Source organism: Adiantum capillus-veneris, chromosome 10, assembly GCF_014529385.1.
Source record: "Adiantum capillus-veneris isolate H3 chromosome 10, ASM1452938v2, whole genome shotgun sequence".
Classification (NCBI taxonomy): Eukaryota; Viridiplantae; Streptophyta; class Polypodiopsida; order Polypodiales; family Pteridaceae; genus Adiantum; species Adiantum capillus-veneris.
In genome coordinates, this window is record NC_140940.1 from 157,675,002 (window position 1) to 157,699,127 (window position 24,126).

Genomic DNA, 24,126 nt, shown 5'->3' on the forward strand with positions numbered 1-24,126 from the left:
CACCAGTAGGCCCCAAAGGTTGGAGCCCCTTTCGGTATTTCTTTATTCTTTAACGGAGGGAATAAAAGCTGTGATTTCCTACAAGCTGCCCCGCACAATCAGGGCTGAATTCCATTTGTTTTGGCCCGATTTCGATAGCATAACTGCACTAGGACGCTTCACAGTCAGTATCCCCACCAAATAGACGACTTTCCCGACACTTCGCAAGACCTGGCGAGAATCTGCAGCACGCTGAATTCTCCGTTTTCTGCCCCGAAAATGCGCCAAATCACCTCTACAACGGTCCCCTCGCGTCCCCGAACCTCCTGGGGGAATTAGGGTATGTTTAGGGCCGAAACCCTAAACCTGCAAAAATACACAGCAGGCTGTAATTCCCTGTTTCGGGCTCCGTTTCGCATGCCGGTCGCATCCATAGCAAGTCCTCGAGCTCCCGCACCTTTAGGGCTACTTGCCCTTTGAATCGGACGTGATTTCGCACGTGAATCCTCTCCGAACTCACCTGTACTTGCGGGGGATTAGCCACTAGCTAATCCAGTACCTAAGCAAGAGGCTCTTGCCTCGGCAATCGCGCATGAACCCACACAACTGTACATTGGTCAAATGAGAAGCCCACTTGAGGGGCATAACATAACTACTCATAGGGGGGAGAGAGAGAAGTGCATAGCGTGCAGGGCATCACTCCTAGCACCGCACTGTACATAAGAGGGAACGGAAGCACTCCATAGCTCTTAACCTGTGACAGAGAGCTTGCAAATGAGCCTCCCAGGTATAAATTCAGCGCCACTTCTTCTTGCATGAGGAAAGTGCACAAAAATGTGCCACTTGGCGCATTTACAAGCCATTTCCCGCTTCGGGGTTGCCGCCTAAAAATCTCCCGACCGGTTGCCCAGTTGACTTCACGGCAAAGTAATAAAATGTTCCCCTTGTCATACCGGAGGTAATGACACGAACACGTTTTCAGGTCAAAAATAGCAGTTCCCTAAATTTTAGGAGATGCTTCCACGGCACTCACACTGGTCGTCTGACCATCAATCACCACTGGAACCACATCGGAAAATGCAATGTCTGCCAGCTATCAGGTGATTTACACGCGTAGCCCCACCGTGGCTAACCTTAGTCCATTTGCCCAACTTCAATGCTCACTGACCGTCCGGCCTAGACTCTCATTGTCCGCCTCACACCATGCAACTCGGGCATTGGCATTTCCAGAGGGGTGCTTTAAAACAAGTCCAATAAAATTTCCCCAAAAAGAAATCAACAAGTAAAGTTGCCACACACTCGTGACAGAATTCCCTGGTACCACAAGAACAACACCGTGGTCGATTATCGGGCAAGAAAAGCGCCTTTGACTACAGAGGGGCAGAACCATTGTACTCGATGTAAAACTTAAGGGCGAGTCTGCCCCTATTGTATCGGCGTCGGCCATTTCAAAATTAATGAAATCCAGTCTGTTTGTTTACTCGATCTTTTTGAGAGAGATGAATGATGAGAATAGGATAAATATGTCTGAACTTGATAAAGAACGCCAAGATTATCTCCACTCTCATGCTGATTGCTTCTCAAAGGGCCTGCCAGGTAAGTTACCACCCGCTCGTCCTGAGGATCATACCATTGATCTGATACCTAGAAGCGCACCACTGAACCGGCCGCCTTACCGTGTGTGCAGAGCCCAATATGAAGAAATTATGAACCAAGTGAAAGACCTCTTGGAAAAGGGTCTTGTCCGGCCTAGTACTTCACCGTCCTACTCTCTTGTGTTGTTGGTTTTGAAGAAAGACGGATCTTGGAGAATGTGCATCGATAATAGAGCTCTAAAAAAAATCACCATCGAGAACAGATTTTCAATTCCTAGAATCAATGATATACTTGACCGATTACAGGGATCCTCGTGCTTTAGCAGGATCGACTTGAAAAGCGGATATCATCATATCCGAATCGTGCCGGGAGATGTCTACAAGACAGCCTTTCGGACAACTTTTGGGTTATTTGAGTTTTTTGGTGATGCCTTTTGGCCTAACCATTGCTCCTGCGACATTTAACCGGATGATGGACAGGATTTTTCGAGAGTACAGACTATTTGTTGGCACTTTCTTTGACGACATCATTGTTTTCTCCAAGGATGAGGCAGAACATACAGAACATCCGCTTCAGGTCTTTCAGGCATTACGAGATCACAAGTTGGTGATTAGTGCAAAGAAAAGTGAATTTTTCTTACCAGAAATACACTTTTTGGGACACATTGTCTCAGCAGTGGGAGTGCAGATGGACCTGGCCAAGATAGAGACTATCCGTGATTGGCCCGATTTGAAGAATGTCCATGAAGTTAGAAGCTTCTTGGGATTGTGTTCGTACCACAGGCAGTTCATTAGAAAGTTTGCAGAGGTTGCTTCCCCTTTGCATATCTTGACACAGAAAGGAGTCCCTTTCTCGTGGGGACCCACAGAGGTGACTGCCTTTCACACTTTGAAAGAGAAATTGACTACAGGACCAGTTTTGACTTTGTCGGACTTGCAGAAGTCATTTGAAGTATATTGTGATGCTTGTGGTCGTAGTCTGGGTGCGATCTTAATGCAAGAAGGCCATGTCATTGCCTACCAGAGCCGATTGTTCTCAAGGCCGGAATGGACAGCACAGATTTATAAGAAAGAGCTTTTGGCGGTTATCCATGCTCTTGCTCAGTGGCGACATTACCTACTCAGAGCGGATTTTACTGTCTTCACAGACCATCAGAGTTTATGCTACTTCTTGTCACAAAAGCAACTATCAGAAAACCAAAAGCGGTGGGCGAACATCTTGTCACAGTTACACTTCCAGATTGTCTATGTGCAGGGACAGAAGAATTTGGTGGTAGATGCTTTGTCTCAAAAGCCGTTGATTCTGGCTATTTCTGCGATACATCATAGGAGCTTCGAGGATATGGTCGATCGTATGCCACAGATACAGATTTTGCAGACATTTTCACACAGATACGGGATGGCGAGACAGTAGCGGGATATTCCATTTGGGATGGCTACTTGATGAGGAAAACCATGTTGTGCGTTACACAGCCATTGAGGGAAAAGGCTATGACCGAATGCCACTGTCCACCTTTTACGGGTCACTGCGGCATTGCTACCACCTTGAAAGGGGTAGAGAGATAGTTCTTTTGGCCGAGACTCAAAAAGGATGTGGACAAGTTTGTGCGCAGTTGCTTGGTATGCCAGAAGGTCAAGTTTGACAAGCATAAAGCACAGGGATTGTTACAGCCTTTGCCCATACCCACCCGCCCCTAGGAAAGTATTGCAATGGATTTCATTTTTGATCTCCCGAGAACACAGAGTAATCACAATGGAATCTGGACTGTTATTGACAGATTTAGCAAGCAGGCTCATTTCATTCCAATGAAGAAAACACTCAAGCCGGATCACTTAGCAAGATTGGATGTGGCCCAGATCTTCAGATTACATGGCATGCCCGAGACGATTGTCTTCGATAGGGACCCCAGATTCACGAGTTTGTTTTGGAAGGCTATTTGGGAGAACATTGGCACGCGGTTGCAGTTCTTGTCATCTTTTCACCCGCAGACTGACGAGCAATCTGAGATTGCCAATTCAATGGTTTTAGATTTATTGAAGTCTTACATCTCGGATCAAAAGACTCAATGGGAAAAGTATCTACCTTTGGTGGAACTTGCCTACAACAACACGATACACTCTTCGATGGGGAAGGCGCCATTTGAGATTATTAAAGGTGCTACGAAGGTTCTACCCTTCCTAAGCACGAAAGATAAGATTTTTGAAGCCGATGAGTACACGCGCGACTTGGACACGGCTTTTGCCAAGGTCCGCAAGGCTTTGCAAAAATCTCAAGAAAGACAGAAAAGGGCAGTAGACACCATCGTCGCGAGTTGAAATTGAAGGAGAATGATTGGGTGCTCTTAGGTTTTGAGGAGGCATGCCTGAGAAAGAAAAAGGGGAAGGAGAGGCTTTTTCCAAAGCTTAGTATGCGATACTACGGACCTTTCCAGATCTCCGAGAAAATCATGATGTCTCCTTCCAACTGGAACTGCCCGACACTTGGAGGATTCACAATGCATTTTATGTGTCTCTTGAAGCCTTTAAAGGCGATGTGCCCAAAGATAGGGAGCTTGATGAGCAACCCGAAGTGGAAGAAAACGAGGAGATCCTTGTTCTAGAACAGATATTGGCACATAAGGATAGAAAGATTAAGGGTAAAGGGAGAAGGCGGTTCTTGGTTAAATTCAAGAACTATCCTACATTGGATGCGAAGTGGATGGAGAAGGAGGACCTAGCAGATACTCCTCACATTGTGAAACTTTACCTTGAAGCTTTTGGTTTAGCATAGTCTATTCCAAATGGAACCCCGAATTCAACTTGGCCGGATATCTGGTGCAATGGGTATGCACAAGAGGGGAGTTACTCCGCTCCTTTGTCAACAGATGCCTCGATTTTTTAATACTAGAGTCACTGATGTCTCTTTGAGCTTCAAGGATAGTGAGAGCTGACAGTATTCTGTTGTATGACTTTATGAAATGGAATTCCGGATAATATGAAACTGATTTGTTCTTGACTTGTTTGAGTGCAGGAACTGATAGACGAAATGATTGCAGCATTTTGGTCTAAATGATCTCGATAGACATGGTTACAATAGGGATTAGTCAATCGGGCATTTATGAGGTCCTAAGTAGATCTAGATGCGATTGCTAATTGCATTGCCGATAAATCATGGTCTGAGATCCATATAAATGTTGAATGTGATTTGTCATGTGATGTCCTGTGATGTTCTGTGATGTCGTGTGATGTGATTGCTGATTGATACATGTGCTAGATGTGTGTTTCTCGTGCGTTGGTACTAACAGTCAGTCTCTAAGACAGTTTATGGCTTCTGTCTGTTTTGCAGGCGTAATCGAGGGCAATTACAATGCTTTCAAGAGGGGGGTATGTCACAAACTGGTGACGTGGCTACTGGCTGCCCAGTACACACACACATCCTCTCTTGCAAGAACCCCCACCCATTGTAATGTTGATGTGGCAGGCACCGTACGAACAAGCCCGCAAATTGCGGCACATAACACGGGATTCCGTACTGCTGGGGTTGCAAATTTTACGTACAGAAAACTGGTAGCTTTTTGTGTGGCTTTGCTTTATTTTGGCTACACAATATGAGAGAGAGAGAGAGAGGTTTTGCTTTATTTCTCTCAAGAGAGAGACGGGCTTTTAATTCTCAGCTTTTGGGGCTCTGCTTTTGGCATCCTTGTAAACCCTTTAAATAAGTGGACAGGCTTCCTACTTCTCAGAGCATCTGGACGCAGAGTCTAAGAGTGAGAGCCTCCCACTCACTTGTACTTTTGCAACAGATTAATACAAAAAGAAATACCGAAAGGGGCGCCAATCTTTGGGGCCAACATCTCTAGGCACGGAACTCCGTCGGGCCAGTGTCGAATCAATTGTGAACTGTGAACTGTTTTGAAGTGATTTATTGTGGTGTCGCGGTGGATTCTCGACTTGGAGTGTCCAAGCCTATTACAAACACTCCCCAGACATCGGCATGCGTCGTTCCAAGGTTCAAACAATACCAAAACAGTATTTCTCACTTCTCCACCCAAGAGTAAAATCACCAATCATTGAAAACCAAAGTCAAACAAATTCAAACCGGCACCAAAACAGATACCATCCATTTCAAACAAATTTCAAACAGGATCACCAAACAAGTTAAAACAGAACTCTAACTTAAAAAGCAATCTCGACATTAGTCAAGCTCGAAAAGTCGACTGACTTTCCATCCCGAAACCTACACCAAAAATTAGGGTTACGTTCCTTCCATAAGGTCGTAGCTGACCGCACCATGGTCCATAAGCTCTTGGCCAGACAGCGTTCCTGTGGCAGTGATGGTAGTCCCAAAATATAGCAGTCACATCGGACCTCCAAGGTCTTTAGCTTGAAAAGAGACACCTCCTGAGAGATGTCGAGAAATTTCAAGTTATAAATCTTCTAGGGTTTCCATGGAAAGCATTCCCACTCTACCAGAAGTTGCACTTCGAAGGAAGATGTCAAAAACAATATAACTTTGGGCAAAAATTTTCTTGAAAGCTTGCCAAGTCCTTGGAGTGTGCGGCTTGGTAGCTATAGACATCAACATCTGCATGGCACTGCCTCTGAGAAAAAAAAAGCAGCTCGAAACAAATCTTGGATCCTTCTCTTGTAAGTGATCTTTTTGGCTTATGCCCTGTAAGACATGAGCAGTGAAGATGGGAGCGCGCCCGATGTGTGATATATGAACGGTGGGAGTGGCTAATAAGTCCGGGGTCGGGGCTCGAAGATACTTCAAATAAAATTCTAATAGACTTGGAAAGTGCCATCTCTCTGACTGCTCTTTGGTAGGACCGGTATGCTTTCAGAAAAGCATACGCCTGAAACTCTGATACCACTGTCACAAGACAGGCACCACGTACCAATAGAAAAGAACAAACTGAACAGACTTTTAGCACTTCAATAACAACTAAACTGAGAGAGAGAAAGAGAGACGACATGCGACATGGAGTGGCGGAATTCCACCCCAGAGAGTATTGGCCCCAAACCTTGGCGCCCCTTTTGGTATTTCTTTATATTGCATCAACACAGTACAAGCCGGTACTCCAGACTCTGCACCTTCTCCACGAAGCATGCCAGAGAATGAACCATGGCCTCATATTTAAAGGCCCTAGGCCCAAAAGCAGTTTACATGAAAAGCCTTCAAACTCAAAAGCATCTGGTCCACAAGCAATGCCCAAAAGCTGCCAGCGTAAATCACGGAAATCCGTACAACTGCCACGTCACCAGTCAGCGCAAAACACGGATATCCGAACAGTGCCACGTAATCATGTCAGCGGAAAATTCGGAGCATCCGTACAGCTGCCACGTCATCAGCTTTTGCGTAATTCTTGGTGTGTGTGTGTGTGGGTCCTGCTTTACTTTAAGTCGGGGCCCCATCGGACGGGGTCTCCATATGGTAGGACTTGTTCTTCTGTTACTTGTTCTTCTTAGGGTTTAGGCCCCTCAACCGTGATCTGAAGGTTGGCTCTGCTCTTTATAGCAGTTTGTGACACCTACTATTCACAAAGTCTAATATGCACAAAGAGAGAGAAAGAGAGCACCTAATTCTTTATCGTAGCAAATGAAGTCAAAACTATGAAAACTGATGCACAGATGAACACCCAGAAAAGGTAAAATGACTGTCAGAAAAGTGTTTTGATAGAATTGTAACAACACCAGAATTTTGGAGTACGGAAAATCGAAAGGAGCTTGCCTTGGTTAAAAATCCATGCCCAAAAACAGTTTTGGGAAGCGGAAAGCCTGCAGACATCAGCATTGCAGGCCAATAAACTGCATGAAACCTTAAAATGTCCTGAAACAAAGGTTTCAACAAATAAATCTCTATACAGGATTAGAATCTTAGCACAAATTTTCTGCTTCTACAAAGCCTTCGTCAACAGATATAACCTTTCCTATGATGTGTACAGACGCTGGCCAACCGGCATTGAGTGCATTCTCTAGGGTTGGTTCTAAATCCTCAGGTAGCAAAGCTGAAACATATCTGAAATGCAAAAAGCTGCTAAGATGTAGACAAACAGAGCACAGATTTCACATTAAATCTCCTACTTATCTTAGCAGTTCAAGCCACTCTTAGCTTGTCGCTTGCCGGACATGGAACTGGCATACATATTTGAGTAGTGAACCAAAAAACAAGTAAGACACAAAAGTGTAATGTCATTTGCCGGTTACATCACACCTACCCTAAAAGAGCATCAAACCAGACATAGATGGTTTGCTTCACGTCCATGGGCACAGGAATACCCCATTCAACTGCCGCTCGAGATATGGAGAAGTCACGCAGGCCATCCTTGACCCATCCAACAACCTGCTAGAACGCAATCTCTTATAACTACATGGGAAAGACGATACCCACACCCTCATCGAAAAAGAAAAGCTACCTCATTTAACCGAAAATTGGGCTGCACAAACTTCGAGTCTGAAGACAGTAGACCATCAAGCTCCTTCTGGTAATTGGACAGAGCAAAAAAGAAGTTGTCTTCTTTCCGAAAATCACAAGGCTTGCGATGAATTGGGCAGCATTTATGTTCCAGTAAGTCTTTCTCCTCCTAGCATAACAGAAAAGAGAACAATTTCTTATCACATATTTTTCATTTGTTATATTAATTGGGTTTGCAATGAGTGCTCAATGTGTTTGTGTATGTACATTCTGTGGGAATATGTCATTGTCTACAGTCATGGTGCACTTTTGCACGGGCGTTTAGGCCAAATATATGATAAATATCAAGCCCAGACTACAAACTAGATAAAGAATTCTAAACATGAAAATAAGCCAAGAGAACCTCTGTTAATTTACAGTTAATTCTTGGTCAAGTATGCCGTGTTGGCCCCCCGGCCTGTGCTGCTGGCATTGCCCTTTTGTAGCTAAAGCACCAACAAGACACAAATAATGGAGTGTCACCAGACTTTGGGTTTTTTACAGCTAATGATGTATGCATGCCTAAATGTACACCGAAACACACACATAAATGCATGCATTATATCATAGTTTTTTCTAACATCAACCATGCGGCATACGCGGGCGGGTATGGAAGCCCGCCACAAGCCCACTTCAAACCCCCTGAAGATTCCATACGTGGAATACCATACGGCACCCTAAAAGACACTAGAGTGCAGCACAAAAACCACAGAATGCAAGTTTAAACTTTGAAACACTAGAGAGCATTAGAGCAACACAAAACCACAGAATACATTAAAACTTTAAAGTTTAAAGTTTAAACATCATAGACAATTAAATTTTGCCGGATTATTAAATTCGTTGCCCCATGTATGGAAAAGGCAATCATACGTCAATCATGCTCGTACGCGTCCGGAAGCATGGTTGGCCAATCAGGCACGTGAGCAAAAAACTATGCATTATACTAACAAAAAACACCACAACCCTGTAGTCTGCTTTGCTCGTCTTTCACGTCACATGCCTATTCTCCAACTCAAAGAAAGAAAAAATACATAACATAAGAATATCACCAACCTTGAATTCTTCACAGTTGATGCAGTATAGACCCTCATAATCAGCTCTGTAAATGTCACCCTTGTCATAAACTCTCCTGTAAAACTCATCAACAATCTTTTCATGGCGGCTGTTTGTCGTACGTATAAACTTATCATAGCTAATATCCAGCTGCATTCAAGAAAAAAACAGAAGAAGCAGAATGTCACATCAGAGAGCTTAAAATAGAAACTCATGGATTTCACAAAAGAAGAATGATTGAAATAACAGAAGGTAAACTTGAAAACAAATCAGAATCAAGCTGGAACTAACAGGTTAAGCTCTCTACATCTTTCCACAAAGATTGATAGTCCTCTGAAATTATGTCACAGTGTTCCTTGGGTGCACGGCCATTGACAGCTGCTGCAAGAGCAATCTTCTCTCCATGTTCATCAGTTCCTGTGATAAAGATTACTTTCTCTCCTTGCAGTCTCTGCAGGCCAGCCAAAAACATAATACTGACATCTTGGAGTTTAAACAAAGTAAACAGAACCTTCAAATAATCTGTAACACCAATCAAGATTCACTCTGAACTATGACCCAACATTATGCTATGACCTAAGCATAGTCTTGCTACCCAAGGTGAACATGAAGTCAAGTACAACTGTTGGTACTCTAGAGGCATAAGGTTTGGAATTCCTTATCTGCATTAATTCTCTATTACAAAAAGGACAAAACGCAGAGTGCTGAGTCTCTCCCATGATACAGTCACCCCTATCATCAAAATTCTTGGCGATAATAGTCAAAAGTATTGTAGTATGTGACATTGGCGTACCTGAAATCTGCTGAGGGCATCAGCAGCAATGGTGGGGTAAGCGCTACCCATGTGAGGGGAAGCATTGACATAGTAGAGGGGGGTAGTGATTATAAAGGGTTTGTTAGAAGCTTTATCTGCCAGTGACCTCACAATGTCTGCTTCATTTGAGCTCTGTGCTACGGTGCAAAAGGCTGAGTTCACATAGTTTGCTTCTGATCTCTTCGTAAACCGCGCTCTTTTACAAAAACGAACTGCTGCAGGCGATCCGTTGTAACTCACGAGTGCGGAGCAGTAAGTGCGGGAACGATAAGACGACACAGAGGGTGAATATGGGGGTTTGAGCAGATGAAAAGAGCTGGTCCTCATAGTCTTGAACTCCCGAATCAGCTTCGATGGAACTCTCAACAACACCATAAAATCACGAGGCCTGCCAAATTTAAACAATGATTATTATATACTTACAAATTATGCAGAAATTGTCATTGTATAAGTGCATGTCACGTCACCGTCATAGGATTTGACGCCCATCTTCCCTTCTTAAGGCATTTTGCAGGTCCTATGAAGGCCAAAGTTTTTTTGAGTCTATCAATGGAAGAGCTTGTTCAAAAATTATCCTTCTATAGAGAAGAGTGAAAAAAATAGAGTACATGTCAATGGAAGGGCTAATTAAAAAACATTTTATATATATTAATGCTCATTTACAATATCTATATGTATACTCGTTATACTAATTGACAGAATATAGTATCTTGCTTTGTAAATTATGCGAAATTTTCTCATTGGAAGGGCAAACTGAAAATAGACCCTTCTACAGGAAAGGGTGCATTTTTCTACAACCCATCTTTTGAAAGAATAGGTTGCCCTTCAAATCCTAACACTGTGCAGTATGTGCATGGAAGCTACATTGTCTATGTCGAGAGTATTATACAAATTTATGGTAGGCGCTGCCCATTTTGAAAAACAAAATAGCAACGAAATATAGGGGGGTGATGGGACTCACACCGCCTCTAAAGAAATCTACATATCATGAACATTTGTTTAAATCATATTCGTCTCTACCTTTCTCTATCTTTGAACCTTTGACTTCGTTAATGATCAACGTATCCATCACAATGCTTAACTTTGGCATGTTTAATATTTCTCTATTTGCAATAGTAGTCCACTCTACCGCCTTTAGCAACAACTGGTAGCTTGAGACATACAGAGACAAAAAACGCACGAAAACACACACACACATACATCAACCAAAGAGCACATGGAGCACATTCAACAAAATTGATTGCTTTGTTGGGCATATCCTCGTACAAGTACATTTCAACATATCACATTTAGAGAGAATCCCTTGCTCTACACAAAGATAACACTGCATGAGTTTGAGAAGGGAAGTGATGCACTTGCCATTTGCAGCGTTAGGCCACGTGTAGGTGCCCAAAGAGGCGATGTCAACGGCGTGCATCTTGTCGATGTCCGCCACTCAAGCTATGCCGAAAGAGGTAAGCCACCTGCCTAGGACGGCCTCTTCCACCTAGCAAAAGTATTCTCTTCTGACTCTCTACCTACGTGTTGCTTAATGCTCACCGATGAGCTTCTCTCTTTCACGATACAATTTTTCTCTCCCTCATACTCTCTCTCTCTCTCTCTCTCTCTCTATATATATATATATATATATATATATATATATATATATTCACAATTTTGAGGTAATTGCTTTAAAAACATTTAAATTCCTTTGAATGCTCTTTGGAATAGATAGGGTTGGTGTGCCATCACCCACTCGGGTGCCATGTAAACATTGCCAGCTCTTGCCTCTAGCACTATAAGAGGACTAATCCATAACCGCTAGCATTGCCGTGGAAAAACATAGGAAAATAGAAAGAGAAAATATTGTGTACGCGGCAATAACCGCGGCTAAAAACGCGATAGTGGTTTACAAGCAATAATCGCGGTAATTTGCGAGAATATACCCGCAGCTATTATCGCGTTACTTGCCATTGATATTACCGCGTTAATTACCGCTAAACGCCTATTCAAAAATAAAGGTGCTCATTTGGGCCACCCAAAATTGGGTGGCCCAAATGAGCACCTTTATTTTTTACCTGCATAAAACAATGAAACATCAATTGTTTTTTGAAAGAATATACATTAAAAATTTATTGAAATTGAATTTATTGTACCTTGACAATTTAATGTGCAGAAGATCAACTACTTAAAAAAGTTACAAATAAAATGAAAATAGTTGTATATACATTGTGCTGCATTGGGACTTTATGAAAGTTTGGACAAATATTTTTTCTATCTAATCCTCCTGCTCCTCCTCATTGTCTCCAGAGGCACGTGCGTTTGAAGACCTTAGGTCGCAAGCTGCTTTGCGGAGTGTAGCAGCCAAACAATCCCTCCATTGAACGGAGGTACTAGTCTCGTAAAGAGATAGCCCATTGTAGGTTTGGATCTACAATCGGTGCAGGAACTTGAGTAGAGTAGGTGTAGGATGGCCATGCCTGCAATTAACAAAAATAAACCTATAACGCTCGTGGTTTAGGATTAACTAGCCACAAATAATCTTTATTTCTTTGCTTGTTCTCACCGCCTCAAGACTTGGGTCCACTGAAGGCGATGTCCACCCCGGGTGGTAGCCCACCTGGGATGTAAACCAACCAAAAGAAGAGCCAGATGGCTACTCCGAACCAGGTGGTCTCCCGTCTGACATCTACATTACAAAGAGCAATATGAGATTTAGCTTTCCCCCCCTACTCACTCATCTATACATACGTACACAAGTATATATGCACATAAGCACGTAGATACATATACATACTAGTAGACCTAAGTAGGGGCTAGTAGTGCCAAAGGTCAGTTGGCACCTCTTTAGATATCATCATAGTCTCAATCGTGGTAAAACCAAAGGTACTTCGCGGTAATACATGCATGAGTGGATCAATGACCGCAACACCACGATTAAAAAAGGACTATACCCAAGAGGAAGCGTCTAACCTTCGGGTGCTATGCTCTCGTACTTAGTGCCTATATACATGTATAAACAAATATATATGTAGACACAAATATATATACAATTACGTAAATGTAGCCATAGTTTTGAGTAGAGATAAAGTGTTATGGCTTGTAAATGTAGCCATCGTTTTGTGTTGTGCGCAGTGTGAGAATGCTCATGCTTGTGTAGAGTGCTTTGAAGAAGAACTTCTTTATTGTGCTTCTTGCGCAGCATCTCTTCACAGCAGCTCCTTGTTCGAGGGATTACTATGCACATTACATGCCTACCTCCATTCTGAGGTACGATACCGTTGAAAGCAGTCCAACCTAATGTCGCGTCCGTGGGGAGAAAGAGCGAGAGAAAGATAGAGAAGGTAAGGAAAAGAGAGTAGAAAGTAATTTATGAATTCCATCGGCTTCACGTAAAGGTCTTTTTCAAAGCACTATACAAAATCAAAAATATACCTCTCTCTCCCTCTCTCACTTTCTCTATCTATCCCTCCCCCTCTTTCTCTATCTCTCTCTCTTTTCCTCCCCCTCTTTCTCTCTCTCTCTCTCTCTCTCTCTCTCTCTCTCTCTCTCTCTCTCTTTCTTTATTCCTCTCTCTCTCTCTCTCTCTCTCTCTCTCTCTCTCTCTCTCTCTCTCTCTCTCTCTCTCTCTCTCTCTATACTTGGTATCAACGGGATTTGATCTACCACATCCTACCTCTGGCTTGGTCTAAAACTAGCTTAACCTCTGAACTGATTCATTATATGTTACATCTGGAGAATGGATGGCCTTATCTCTTCATCTCTCTCTGTATATCTCTCTTTCCTTCTCTTTTTTTATATTTTATAAAACTATGCTTTTAAAACTATCAGGTAATGACCATATGGCCCGACTGGGCTTCCCTCTCCCTCTTTCAAAACTTGGGAATAACTATAATATCCTCATGAGGATTTAGGTCATGTAAGTATTTGTATGCTACCATGTGGTAACTCTTTACCGTGGGAACATGGTTTGGCCATAAGGTGTATGAAACCCATAATTTTTGGACGCCAGCTATATTTGGGTCATGTATTATTGGGGAAAGTTCACTAATCATCACTTGAAGGCACAGCGCGGCATGATAGGAAATCAGAGCTTCTCTGTGGGATGTTGCAGATGCCGCTTGCTATCTTTGGGGTGCATGCAACTAGCACCGCCCCTGCGCGGGTGGGTGGGCATTCGAATGCGACGCCAGACTCCATGTGCTCGTGAGCGGGCTCCCCGGCCGGAGGCGAGAGACTACAAGGCTTGACACTACCTTATAAAGGTGAGCATAACGCTCACTTAGCTGCCATTGAGGAAAGGATATTCTGTTCTTTCATGTTTTTGCATACATTGAGTGGGTAAGGGTGTGAGAGGTTTCACCTTGTCTTTTTCAATATTGTTGCACACACTATACCGTGGGTGAGAGGATTCATCTCTGCGAGTCTTTTGGTGATGGCTCCCAACAAAAAATCACTGACCGAATCTACAAAGGTACCTTGTGTGATTTTAATACTAAATGGCACTTTGGGTATGGTTTGCTTTGATATAACGGACTGAAATGATGGTTTTTCTGTTGGGTATTTCACTGTTGTTGATTACACCATTTTCGGTTTGAACTATGCAAAATAATTTATATGCTCTTGTAATTTCTAATGGGGAACTTAGAAGCTTTTGGCAATATGTGGTAATGACAAGTCTGATCAGTGGTTTCGGACTGATGCACGGATCATTGTATCCACTATGGAGTAATGTTTGAGACAAAGAGTAGCCGCGGGTTGTTGGACTGCTCTTCTATCTGAGATTGAGGAGTTGGGCTTGACTTACCTCGACTCTTGCCAATATCTGGTAGTGGGGTGTCTAATCAGTGGTTGGAGTAAGGTTGATTGTTCGACTGTGTGATGATCCTTGCTGATGTTTTGATATATGAGAGGGGGAGATATCCTATGCTGGTCTAGACTGGGTTTTTTTTTACTGATTGGTTTGTTGTACATTCACTGCTGACTGACTTTCTGGGGTTGATATACCTTGACTCTTGGCACTATATGGTGGTCTTGGGCTGTTAGACTGCTCTTCTCTCTCAGTTTGAGGGGTTGGGCTTGGTATACCTTAACTCTTAGCAATATCTGGTAATGTGTTTAATCAGGGGTTGGATTGAGATTAACTGTTTGATTTTGTGAGGATCCTTGCCAATGATTGATACATATAAAGGTAAGCTATCTTATGCTGGTCTTGACTGGTTTTTGCCGAATCTTGTCAATATCTGGTAGTGGTATAGTAATAGGGTGACTGGTTTTTCCGACTGAAGTACTGATGAATTAAAATGTTGCCTAGACTGAATGGCTGGTGGTAAAAGGTTCTTCTTCCTGCTGATTATGGTCTCGGATCATGTTCGACTTTGTGAGGATCCTTATCGATGACTGATATATGTAAAGGTAAGCTATCCTATGCTGGTATAGACTATCTGATTATGTTTGAATGTGTGAGGATCCTTGCCGAGGGATGGGATATGTAAAGGTAAGATATTATTTGCTGGTCTTGACTGTTTTTTTGGCCGATTGGTTTTTGCCGACTCTTGGCACTATCTGATAGTGGTATATTGGATAGAATGACTGGCTTTTTCGACTGGATTGCTGTGAATTAAACTGCCGCCTACACTGAATGGCTGGTGGTAAAAGGTTCTTCTTTCTGCTGATTATGGTCTCGAATCATGTTCAACTTTGTGAGGATCCTTCTAAAGGTGAGCATAACGCTCACTTAGCTGTCATTGAGCAAAGGATATTTTGTTCTTTCTTGTTTTTGCATACATTGAGTGGGTAAGGGTGTGAGAGGTTCCACCTTGTCTTTTTCAATATTGTTGCACACACTATACCGTGGGTGAGAGGATTCATCTCTGCAAGTCTTTTGGTGATGGCTCCCAACAAAAAATCACTGGCCGAATCTACAGAGGTACCTTGTGTGATTTTAATACTAAATGGCACTTTGGGTATGGTTTGCTTTTATATAACGGACTGAAATGATGGTTTTTCTGTTGGGTATTCACTGCTATTGATTACACCATTTTCGGTTTGAACTATGCAAAATAATTTATATGCTCTTGCAATTTCTAATGGGGAACTTCGAAGCTTTTGGCAATATCTGGTAATGATAAGTCTAATCAGTGGCTTCGGATTGATGCACGGATCATTGTATCCACTATGGAGTAATGTTTGAGACAAAGAGTAGTCGCGGGCTGTTGGACTGCTCTTCTATCTCAGATCGAGGAGTTGGGCTTGACTTACCTTGACTCTTGCCTATATCTGGTAGTAGGGTGTCTAATCAGTGGTTGGACTAAGGTTGATTGTTCAACTGTGTGATGATCCTTGCCGATGTTTTGATATATGAGAGGGGGAGATATCCTATGCTGGTCTAGACTGGGTTTTTTTTAACTGACTGGTTTGTTGTACATTCACTACTGACCGACTTTTTGGGATTGATATACCTTGACTCTTGGCACTATATGGTGGTCTCGGGCTGTTAGACTGCTCTTATCTCTTAGTTTGAGGGGTTGGGCTTGGTATACCTTAACTCTTAGCAATATTTGGTAATGTTGTGTTTAATCAGGGGTTGGACTGAGATTAACTGTTTGACTTTGTGAGGATCCTTGCCAATGATTGATACATATAAAGGTAAGCTATCTTATGCTGGTCTTGACCGGTTTTTTTGCCGACTGGTATTTCCGACTGGAGTACTGATGAATTAAACTGTTGCCTAGACTAAATGGATGGTGGTAAAAGGTTCTTCTTTCTGCTGATTATGGTCTCGGATCATGTTTGACTTTGTGAGGATCCTTGCCAATGATTGATATATGTAAAGTTAAGCTATCCTATGCTGGTCTAGACTATCTGATTATGTTCGACTGTGTGAGGATCCTTGCCGAGGGATGGGATATGTAAAGGTAAGATATTCTTTGCTAGTCTTGACTGTTTTTTTGGCCGATTGGTTTTTGCCAACTCTTGGCACTATCTGGTAGTGGTATATTGGATAGAATGACTGGCTTTTTCGACTGAATTGCTGTGAATTAAATTGCAGCCTAGACTGAATGGCTGGTGGTAAAAGGTTCTTCTTTCTGTTGATTATGGTCTCGAATCATGTTCGACTTTGTGAGGATCCTTGCCGATGACTGATATATGCAAGGGTAAGCTATCCTATGCTGGCCTAGGCTATCTGATTATGTTCAACTTTGTGAGGATCCGTGCCAATGATTGATATATATAAAGGTAAGATATCCCTTGCTAGTCTTGACTGGTCCTTTTTTGCCGACTGGTTTTTGCCGACTCTTGGCACTATCTAGTAGTGGTATATTGGATAAGATGACTGGCTTTTTCCACTCGATTGCTGGTGAATTAAACTGCTACCTAGACTGAATGGTTGGTGGTAAAAGGTTCTTCTTTCGGCTGATTATGATCTCGGAACATTACTATGGAATTTTTTTGAAGAGAAGCTGTGACTCAAAGATTGCTATAACTCACTAAAATAGGTTTTTTGAAATCTTTTTGATGGTGGAAATACCGGTAGAAGAGGACATCCATGCCAATGATTGTTTAACTTGACTTCACAGTAACATAAGAAATAATTGGTATGGCGGGAACACTATTCAGGTCTATAAAAACTTCACTTAAAAGTACGGAAGGAAAGAACTAAACTTGAACTTAAACTGGAAAGTTTTTTCAAAATTTTATTCTAGATTCTGGAAATAAAATATTACTAATCACTTTAAACCTTAGCAGCATGATTTTTCTTTTTTTGATACCTTGGTGACATGGATGACAACTAGGTCACCCCAGTTACCTGCAATGCTGTTTGGAAGCTAACGAATGGTTCGTTTTCTTACTGTGGATGCAGGTAAGGGTGTCCTCTCCTTGGCTATTGATTTAGAAGATGAAGTGATGTACTTGTAACTATTGGACTATAACAGGACCATCATACCCTTTAATGGCCTGTTACTATGATGTATTTGCTTTGGATAAACTGTCGAAAGAAATGCATGACTTTTTACTTTATCTGTAGGCCAAGGTCTTTGTAGAATATTTCATGTGTTATGTATATTGTTAATAGTTAAAACTCTCTCTCCTTAAGCACATGGGTGCTTTTCGGCCCTCGGGTTGCCCTAGAGCACCAAGACCTAGTCTACAGAATTTATATCCTTAGAAGATATGGCTTGCAACCATATTTTCTGGGATAGGGAGTATCCCACACAACCGTTATGACCTTCTGTCTTGGTTGTGGAATACTTACCAACTCCTCTTATGGATCTTACTAATATTTTCCTGTTTCTGGCTTCAGATTATCCCTATCTCTGCTACCCTTGACCTTTCTACCTTGCCCTTCTCACTGGCATCCTGCTCATGATTAAACTGATCCGAGATGCTTTAGCCATTTCCCTCCTGAACCAACACTCAAAAGTAACAGAGGCCCATGATTCGATCATGAATCTGTTAACTTTCAACGACTGGGTTTTGATCCTCGCCAACCTGGTTGCTGATTCAAAGGAAGGGTTACTTCATATGTAGGATTGGCTTCCAATCTATCTCCTATTAAATAAGTCATAAAACTGATTTGCTACAATTCTCAGCTAAGGGAGCCGACCTATCTAACTTCATCAAAAAATTATGTGGCCTCACTTCATGTTTTGCTTCCACTAAATCATTCGATCCTGCTAAGGCTCCTAAAGGCCTTTTTTGTAGGGATGATGCGGCTCTGGAAGCAGTAAAAAGCTTTCAACAGGGACTTAGCTCGTCAAGTGAAACTTCTTTACTTGATATGGTTCCAAAAGTCTCTAAATGTTTTCATTTTCTCCCTCCTAGGCAGATTGTAATCGAAGGAATTGAGCTTGACCATCAGCTTTGGGAACTTCAGAACAAAGCTTTTATTGCACCCATCCCTATAGAGACTTGGGTCTTCTTAGCAGCTCTACTGGCCTCTACTGGTGATGTAATAAAAGCATCTTTCAGTATGCACTTCTTGGATTCTAGGAAATGCCCGGTCTTATCAGGCATCTATGTTAGAACCAAGGGGACGATGACCTTTTCTAAACAAACCAGTGAATTCTACTCTGAGTCTATTTGGAACATCTACTATACCTACATCAAGTGTGCTTGTAAAGCTTTGGATGCAAAAGCAGACTGTGAAAGCAACGTCCTCTGGTTTGATCATGCCATCTGGTTTCTTCTCAACCATCTGGAGGACCTCTTCCCATCACACACGGAGGAGCATTTTTTACCTATGATCTGTTCATGGCTTGGTGACCAAGCTAAGGAAGCTGTGCGAGCCCAGATTGCATATCTACACTTCAGGAATTTCATGTATGAGGCTCTGAAGGAGCTAAAGTTAGATGCACCTAGTCATTTACTTTCAAATCTTAGTGCTTCTAAAGGGATCAAACATATTTTATCCCTTCTCAAACCATCACTAGATACAAATGAGTCCCCCACTCTTAAAAGGCCTTTGTTGACTAGTTCTGCTTCTCACTCTATCACCTCATTTCTATCCCCCTCTTCTACACCCGGGTCTTGTGAAGGACGTAATAAAGCTAGAAGCTATGTCAAAGGAAGAGGAAAGAATCTCCCTATCAAGAAAATGTTTAACTCTTGATTTTATTGCTTTTTCAGATCAAGCGGACTACTTCTGGGAAGCTGGTTCTATGCAAAAAAGACTATCTGAAGAAGCGTTTAATTCATTGCCATTTTTCAAATCGGTTTTTTGATCTTTATACACCAAAGTCTTTGATGCAAAATGCCTTTCAACAATTGTTTGGCAATACTAATATGTTAGATGAATTGACTTTTGGTTGGACCTTTGACTCACCATCGAAGAATTTTGTATACTCTACAGAATTTTTGTCTTCTGACAAACAACCATCATGCACATGTCCTCTTTTTAGAGACTACTGTTCGGATTTTGGTGAGTTTGGACAACACGTTTGTACTATAGATCTATCTTTAATTGGTCCAAAGGAAATCAAAGACCTGTTAAGTAAAGGTCTAAATCATATCCCCTTACAACCTTTAAACCCACACTTGGCCTTTGCCGCACTACTTACCTGCTTGGCTAACATAGCCAAGATATTGAATTTAGAAAGTCTACAACATGCTAGACTTTCTGATTATATTTTCTCATATTTTCAAACATGTATTGGAGCAATCCCACCGACATGGTTAATCTAGGAAACAACTTGGCTATCTCCTTCACTGCTATATATGATAAATAAACTAAAACAAGATTGGTTTGTGGTAGGACTTGACAAAGCCCCTCATATACCTACTCTTAGCTGCAATCACCTAGCCAAAGTAGCAGTTGAGGCTAGACTTAAAGGACTAGAGTTCCTGATATCTGAAATGTGTCCAGAAGAAACCACACGATACCTAGGTATTTCACTGAGTAACTTAAAACTAGACACTCATAGTTCTAAACTACCTTCACTATTTCCCACGTATAAGAGTCACAAACACAAGTTTAGGTGGATTTCAGATGCCTCTAATTGCATTATGTTACACGCCACAAACGTAATTACTGTGTGTCTCAATCTCATTCTCACTGACTTTACCAACATCTGCGAAGAAAAATTTATAGCAGCTAAGACCTTCACGGGGCTTCAAGTGAATAACTTTTGGCTAGTAAAAAATGCGACTGAGGTGTTCATTAATCTACCACAGTGCATCTTTTTCATGTTTTCATCAGATATCACGCAATGCTATGAAAACATATCACTATTTGAACCTTTGGGGCTGTTTTCTGTCCTACAACAGATTATTAAATGGGTTTTTGAAAAAAGAAGTTTGATAGGTTATCACGCAATTTCACTTACCGGAGTCCCAGATGGGTAAAAAACGCACATAAAGGACCACCCACTCACTATAATCAGTGTGGTCTGATTATGATTATTCAATGGTTATTTTAGAATTGCTTTGTTTTGTTAGGGAATCAATGCTTTCGGCAGATCCATGGTATCCCTATGGGATTCTCATGTTCACCTATTATGTGCAATCTCTACCTTGCTTTTTTTGAGTATAGATGGGTACTGAAACAACTGGAGACAACGGACACCACTATTGACCTAACACTCTTTCGGCATACCTACAGATATATGGATGATTATTGAGTTTAAACAATCCCAATTTTGCAAAATACTTACCACTAATATATCCCGACACACTTCAAATTGAACCTACCTCATTGGAGTGCTTGAACGATACCGGGTTGAATATCATTACTAAAACAGTATTTCTGAATATAGAGTTATCACTTCTTTCTCCATTAACTGGAAGGTTTGTCACAAAATTCTCCTGGAAAAGAGACAATCTGCACCTGAGCATGATCGAATACGTCAAAAGGAAGAGTAATCGTCCACATAAGATAGCTCTAAAAACCTGTCTCGGCATGGTATATTTGATTATGTACTCATCCTCGGGCTCATTCTTAGCCTTTCCGGCAATTTGTCACCTTATAAGGAAATATAAGGCAAATAGTTTTTCCATGAAAGAACTACAAGGCACGGTTAGGAATTTTCTCGCTAAAAACTATTGGCCCCTATGCTTGGCTGACAAGGAGACTATTATTGAACTTCTAACACTCATACACTGATACATTGGTTGTAGGGGAGGTCTCACCACTTGGTGATGACCCCCCTCACCAAGTGGAAGATCTTCCCCTGGGTAAGGGTGGGTCTCTCTCTCTCTCTCTCTCTCTCTCTCTCTCTCTCTATATATATATATATATATATATATTACTTGGTATTACAGGATTTGATCTACCACATCCTACCTCTGGCTTGGTCTAACACTAGCTTAACCTTTGAACTGATTCATTATATGTTACATCTGGAGAATGGATGGACTTATCTCTTCATCTCTCTCTGTATATCTCTCTTTCCTTCTCTTTTTTTATATTTTATAAAACTATGCTTTTAAAACCAACTCTTAAAAGGCCTCTGTTGACTAGTTCTGCTTCTCACTCTATCACCTCATTTCTATCCCCCTCTTCTAGACCTGGGTCTTCTGAAGGACGTAATAAAGCTAGAAGCTATGTCAAAGGAAGAGGGAAGAATCTCCCTATCAAGAAAATGTTTATCTCTTGATTTTATTGCTTTTCCAGATCAAGCGGACTACTTCTAGGAAGCTGGTTCTATGCAAAAAAGATTATCTGAAGAAGTGTTTAATTCATTGCCATTTTTCAAATCGGTTTTTTGATCTTTAAGGTGTGCTATTAAAAAGAGGAAAATGGTATAACCTTTTTATCACCCAAGTGTGGTAGATTGGTTATGGCATTTCCCTCTTAAATAACAGGTCTTGAGTTCAACTCTCCTTGTCGGCTAGATCTTTAAGGTCTCTTGGGATAGTTTCCTACGACGTTAAAACTCTCTTCTTCTCGGGTGTGTGTGTGTGTGTGTGTGTGTGTGTGTGCTAATAAAAAGAGGAAAATGGTATAACGTTTCTATCACCCAAGTGTGGTAGATTGGTTATGCCATTTCCATCTTAAATAGAAGGTCTTGAGTTCAACTCTCCTCGTCGGCTAAATCTTTAAAGTCTCTTGGGATAGTTTCCTACGATGTTAAAACTCTTCTTCTCGAGTGTGTGTGTGTGTGTGTGTGTGTGCGCGCTCGTGCTAATAAAAAGAGGAAAATGGTATAACCTTTCTAGCACCAAGTGTTGTAGATTGGTTATGCCATTTCCCTCTTAAATAACAGGTCTTGAGTTCAACTCTCTCTTTGTCTCCCTCTCCCTCCCTCTCTCTTTCCCTCCCCCTCTTTCTCTCTATTTCTCTCTCTGTCATAATAACTAATATCTAATTCTCCTAAATGATTTTCTCATGTTAAACTGATCATTTAATGTGGGGAAGTGTCAAGGGAGAAAAAGCTAAAATATTGGTTAAGCTGGCAAACCGGCCACAATAGGGATCAAAAGGAGGGAAAATAGGGATCCAAAGGGGGGGCCATCTGCAAAAGAGCAATGTGCAACAATGGGCTTTAAAGCCCCTAAGGTTCAGCCCATTAAGACTTCCAAAAGGCTAAGGTTCCAAAATTCAAAGGTTGTGTCCAATGGTCAAAGCTTAGTTAAATTGGATGATTTGTGTGTGTATAGAAAGTCTTCAAAGGTTCCTACATAGGAGGGGGCGAGCTCTGGAAGTAGGGGATGAGAGAGAAACACACACACACACACTCACAGTCTACTTCACTAAGCAATCTACGTCAAATGAATGAGGTATGTGCACTTCTCTTTCTCGCTTTGTTTCTACATTTATGCATGCAAATGTGTGTGTGTGGAGTAGAATACAATAGGAAAGGGGGGGGGGGGGGGGGGGAGGGAGGGGAGGATGTTTTGAGATTACCTTAAGTTGTAGAATGGTCGACCGTTAGGATGAGCATCCTGTGACAATCGCGGTAAACCCCCTTTGAAGACTCCATTTGCAAACAAAAAGAAACTCCTTTGGAAACGAACCAAAATGTGTGTGTGTGTGTGGGTGTGTGTGTGTGTGTGTGTGTGTGTGTTTGTGTGAGAGAGAAGGTGGAGAGAGATGGACGAGAGAGAGAGAGAGAGAGAGAGAGAGAGAGAGAGAGAGAGGTGGAGTAGGGAGGAGGGAGCTTGGAGCAGGCATGATGGCCGAGAGGAAGAGGACATAGTATACAACAAAAACGCCGCATACTCTGTCCTTCTTCCTTTTTTAGGCACCAGTCATTACCGCGACTATTACCACGGTTATTACTGCTGCCATTACCGCATATAGTACCGTGCAACATAATTTCAAACGGATACAAACATATCCGAGGTAGCACTGGGGGGGAAGGGTTGCAAATCACCCCCTCTACCCTTAGATATCAATAATGTCATTTTAGCCTTTTGATATTTTTGATGAGGACTTTAATTTTTTTCTGAGTACTTATTTTTATGGTACTTTTAGATGTTTTTTAAGTGCACTTTTAAAGTACTTTTAGATATTTGCGATTAGAAAATCAACCCATTTAGTGAAAGTACCGATTGTACTTTATTTTTAAAAACTTGTAGCACTCATTGCACTTTATTCTCTTTGAATTTTGAGTCATTTCTCTTTTTTTATTGAAATACGTAATTTTCTTTGATTAATGGTTTAATTTTTAGGGCACATATGACTAAATATAAATGCTTTGAATTAAACATCCTCTCTATTTTTAAGGCTTGCATATTGGAAGGACTTAAAAATACAACACCTCTTGGATCCCATGCACATATTCAAGAATGTAGCCCAAACCTCGTGGGACCACATTATTGGCAAGAAGGAC

The 24,126-nt window shown here is 41.7% G+C and overlaps 1 protein-coding gene across 2 annotated transcripts in view; it reads right to left on the reverse strand.

Annotated features, from left to right (window-relative positions):
• OVA1 (methionyl-tRNA synthetase / methionine-tRNA ligase / MetRS (cpMetRS)) overlaps nt 1-10,262 on the reverse strand; it is a 79,887-nt gene extending 69,625 nt beyond the window's left edge. For both annotated transcript variants that reach the window (XM_086522280.1, XM_086522279.1), the window contains exons 1-7: nt 9,854-10,262; nt 9,368-9,511; nt 9,061-9,210; nt 7,970-8,137; nt 7,772-7,896; nt 7,479-7,572; nt 7,285-7,383 (exon numbers count right to left, since the gene is read on the reverse strand). In XM_086522280.1, the coding sequence (XP_086378406.1) occupies nt 7,285-7,383; nt 7,479-7,572; nt 7,772-7,896; nt 7,970-8,137; nt 9,061-9,210; nt 9,368-9,511; nt 9,854-10,249 (1,176 nt within the window). In that variant the 5' untranslated portion in view covers nt 10,250-10,262. The remainder of the gene's footprint in view (nt 1-7,284; nt 7,384-7,478; nt 7,573-7,771; nt 7,897-7,969; nt 8,138-9,060; nt 9,211-9,367; nt 9,512-9,853) is intronic.
• Nucleotides 10,263-24,126: the final 13,864 nt, after the last annotated feature.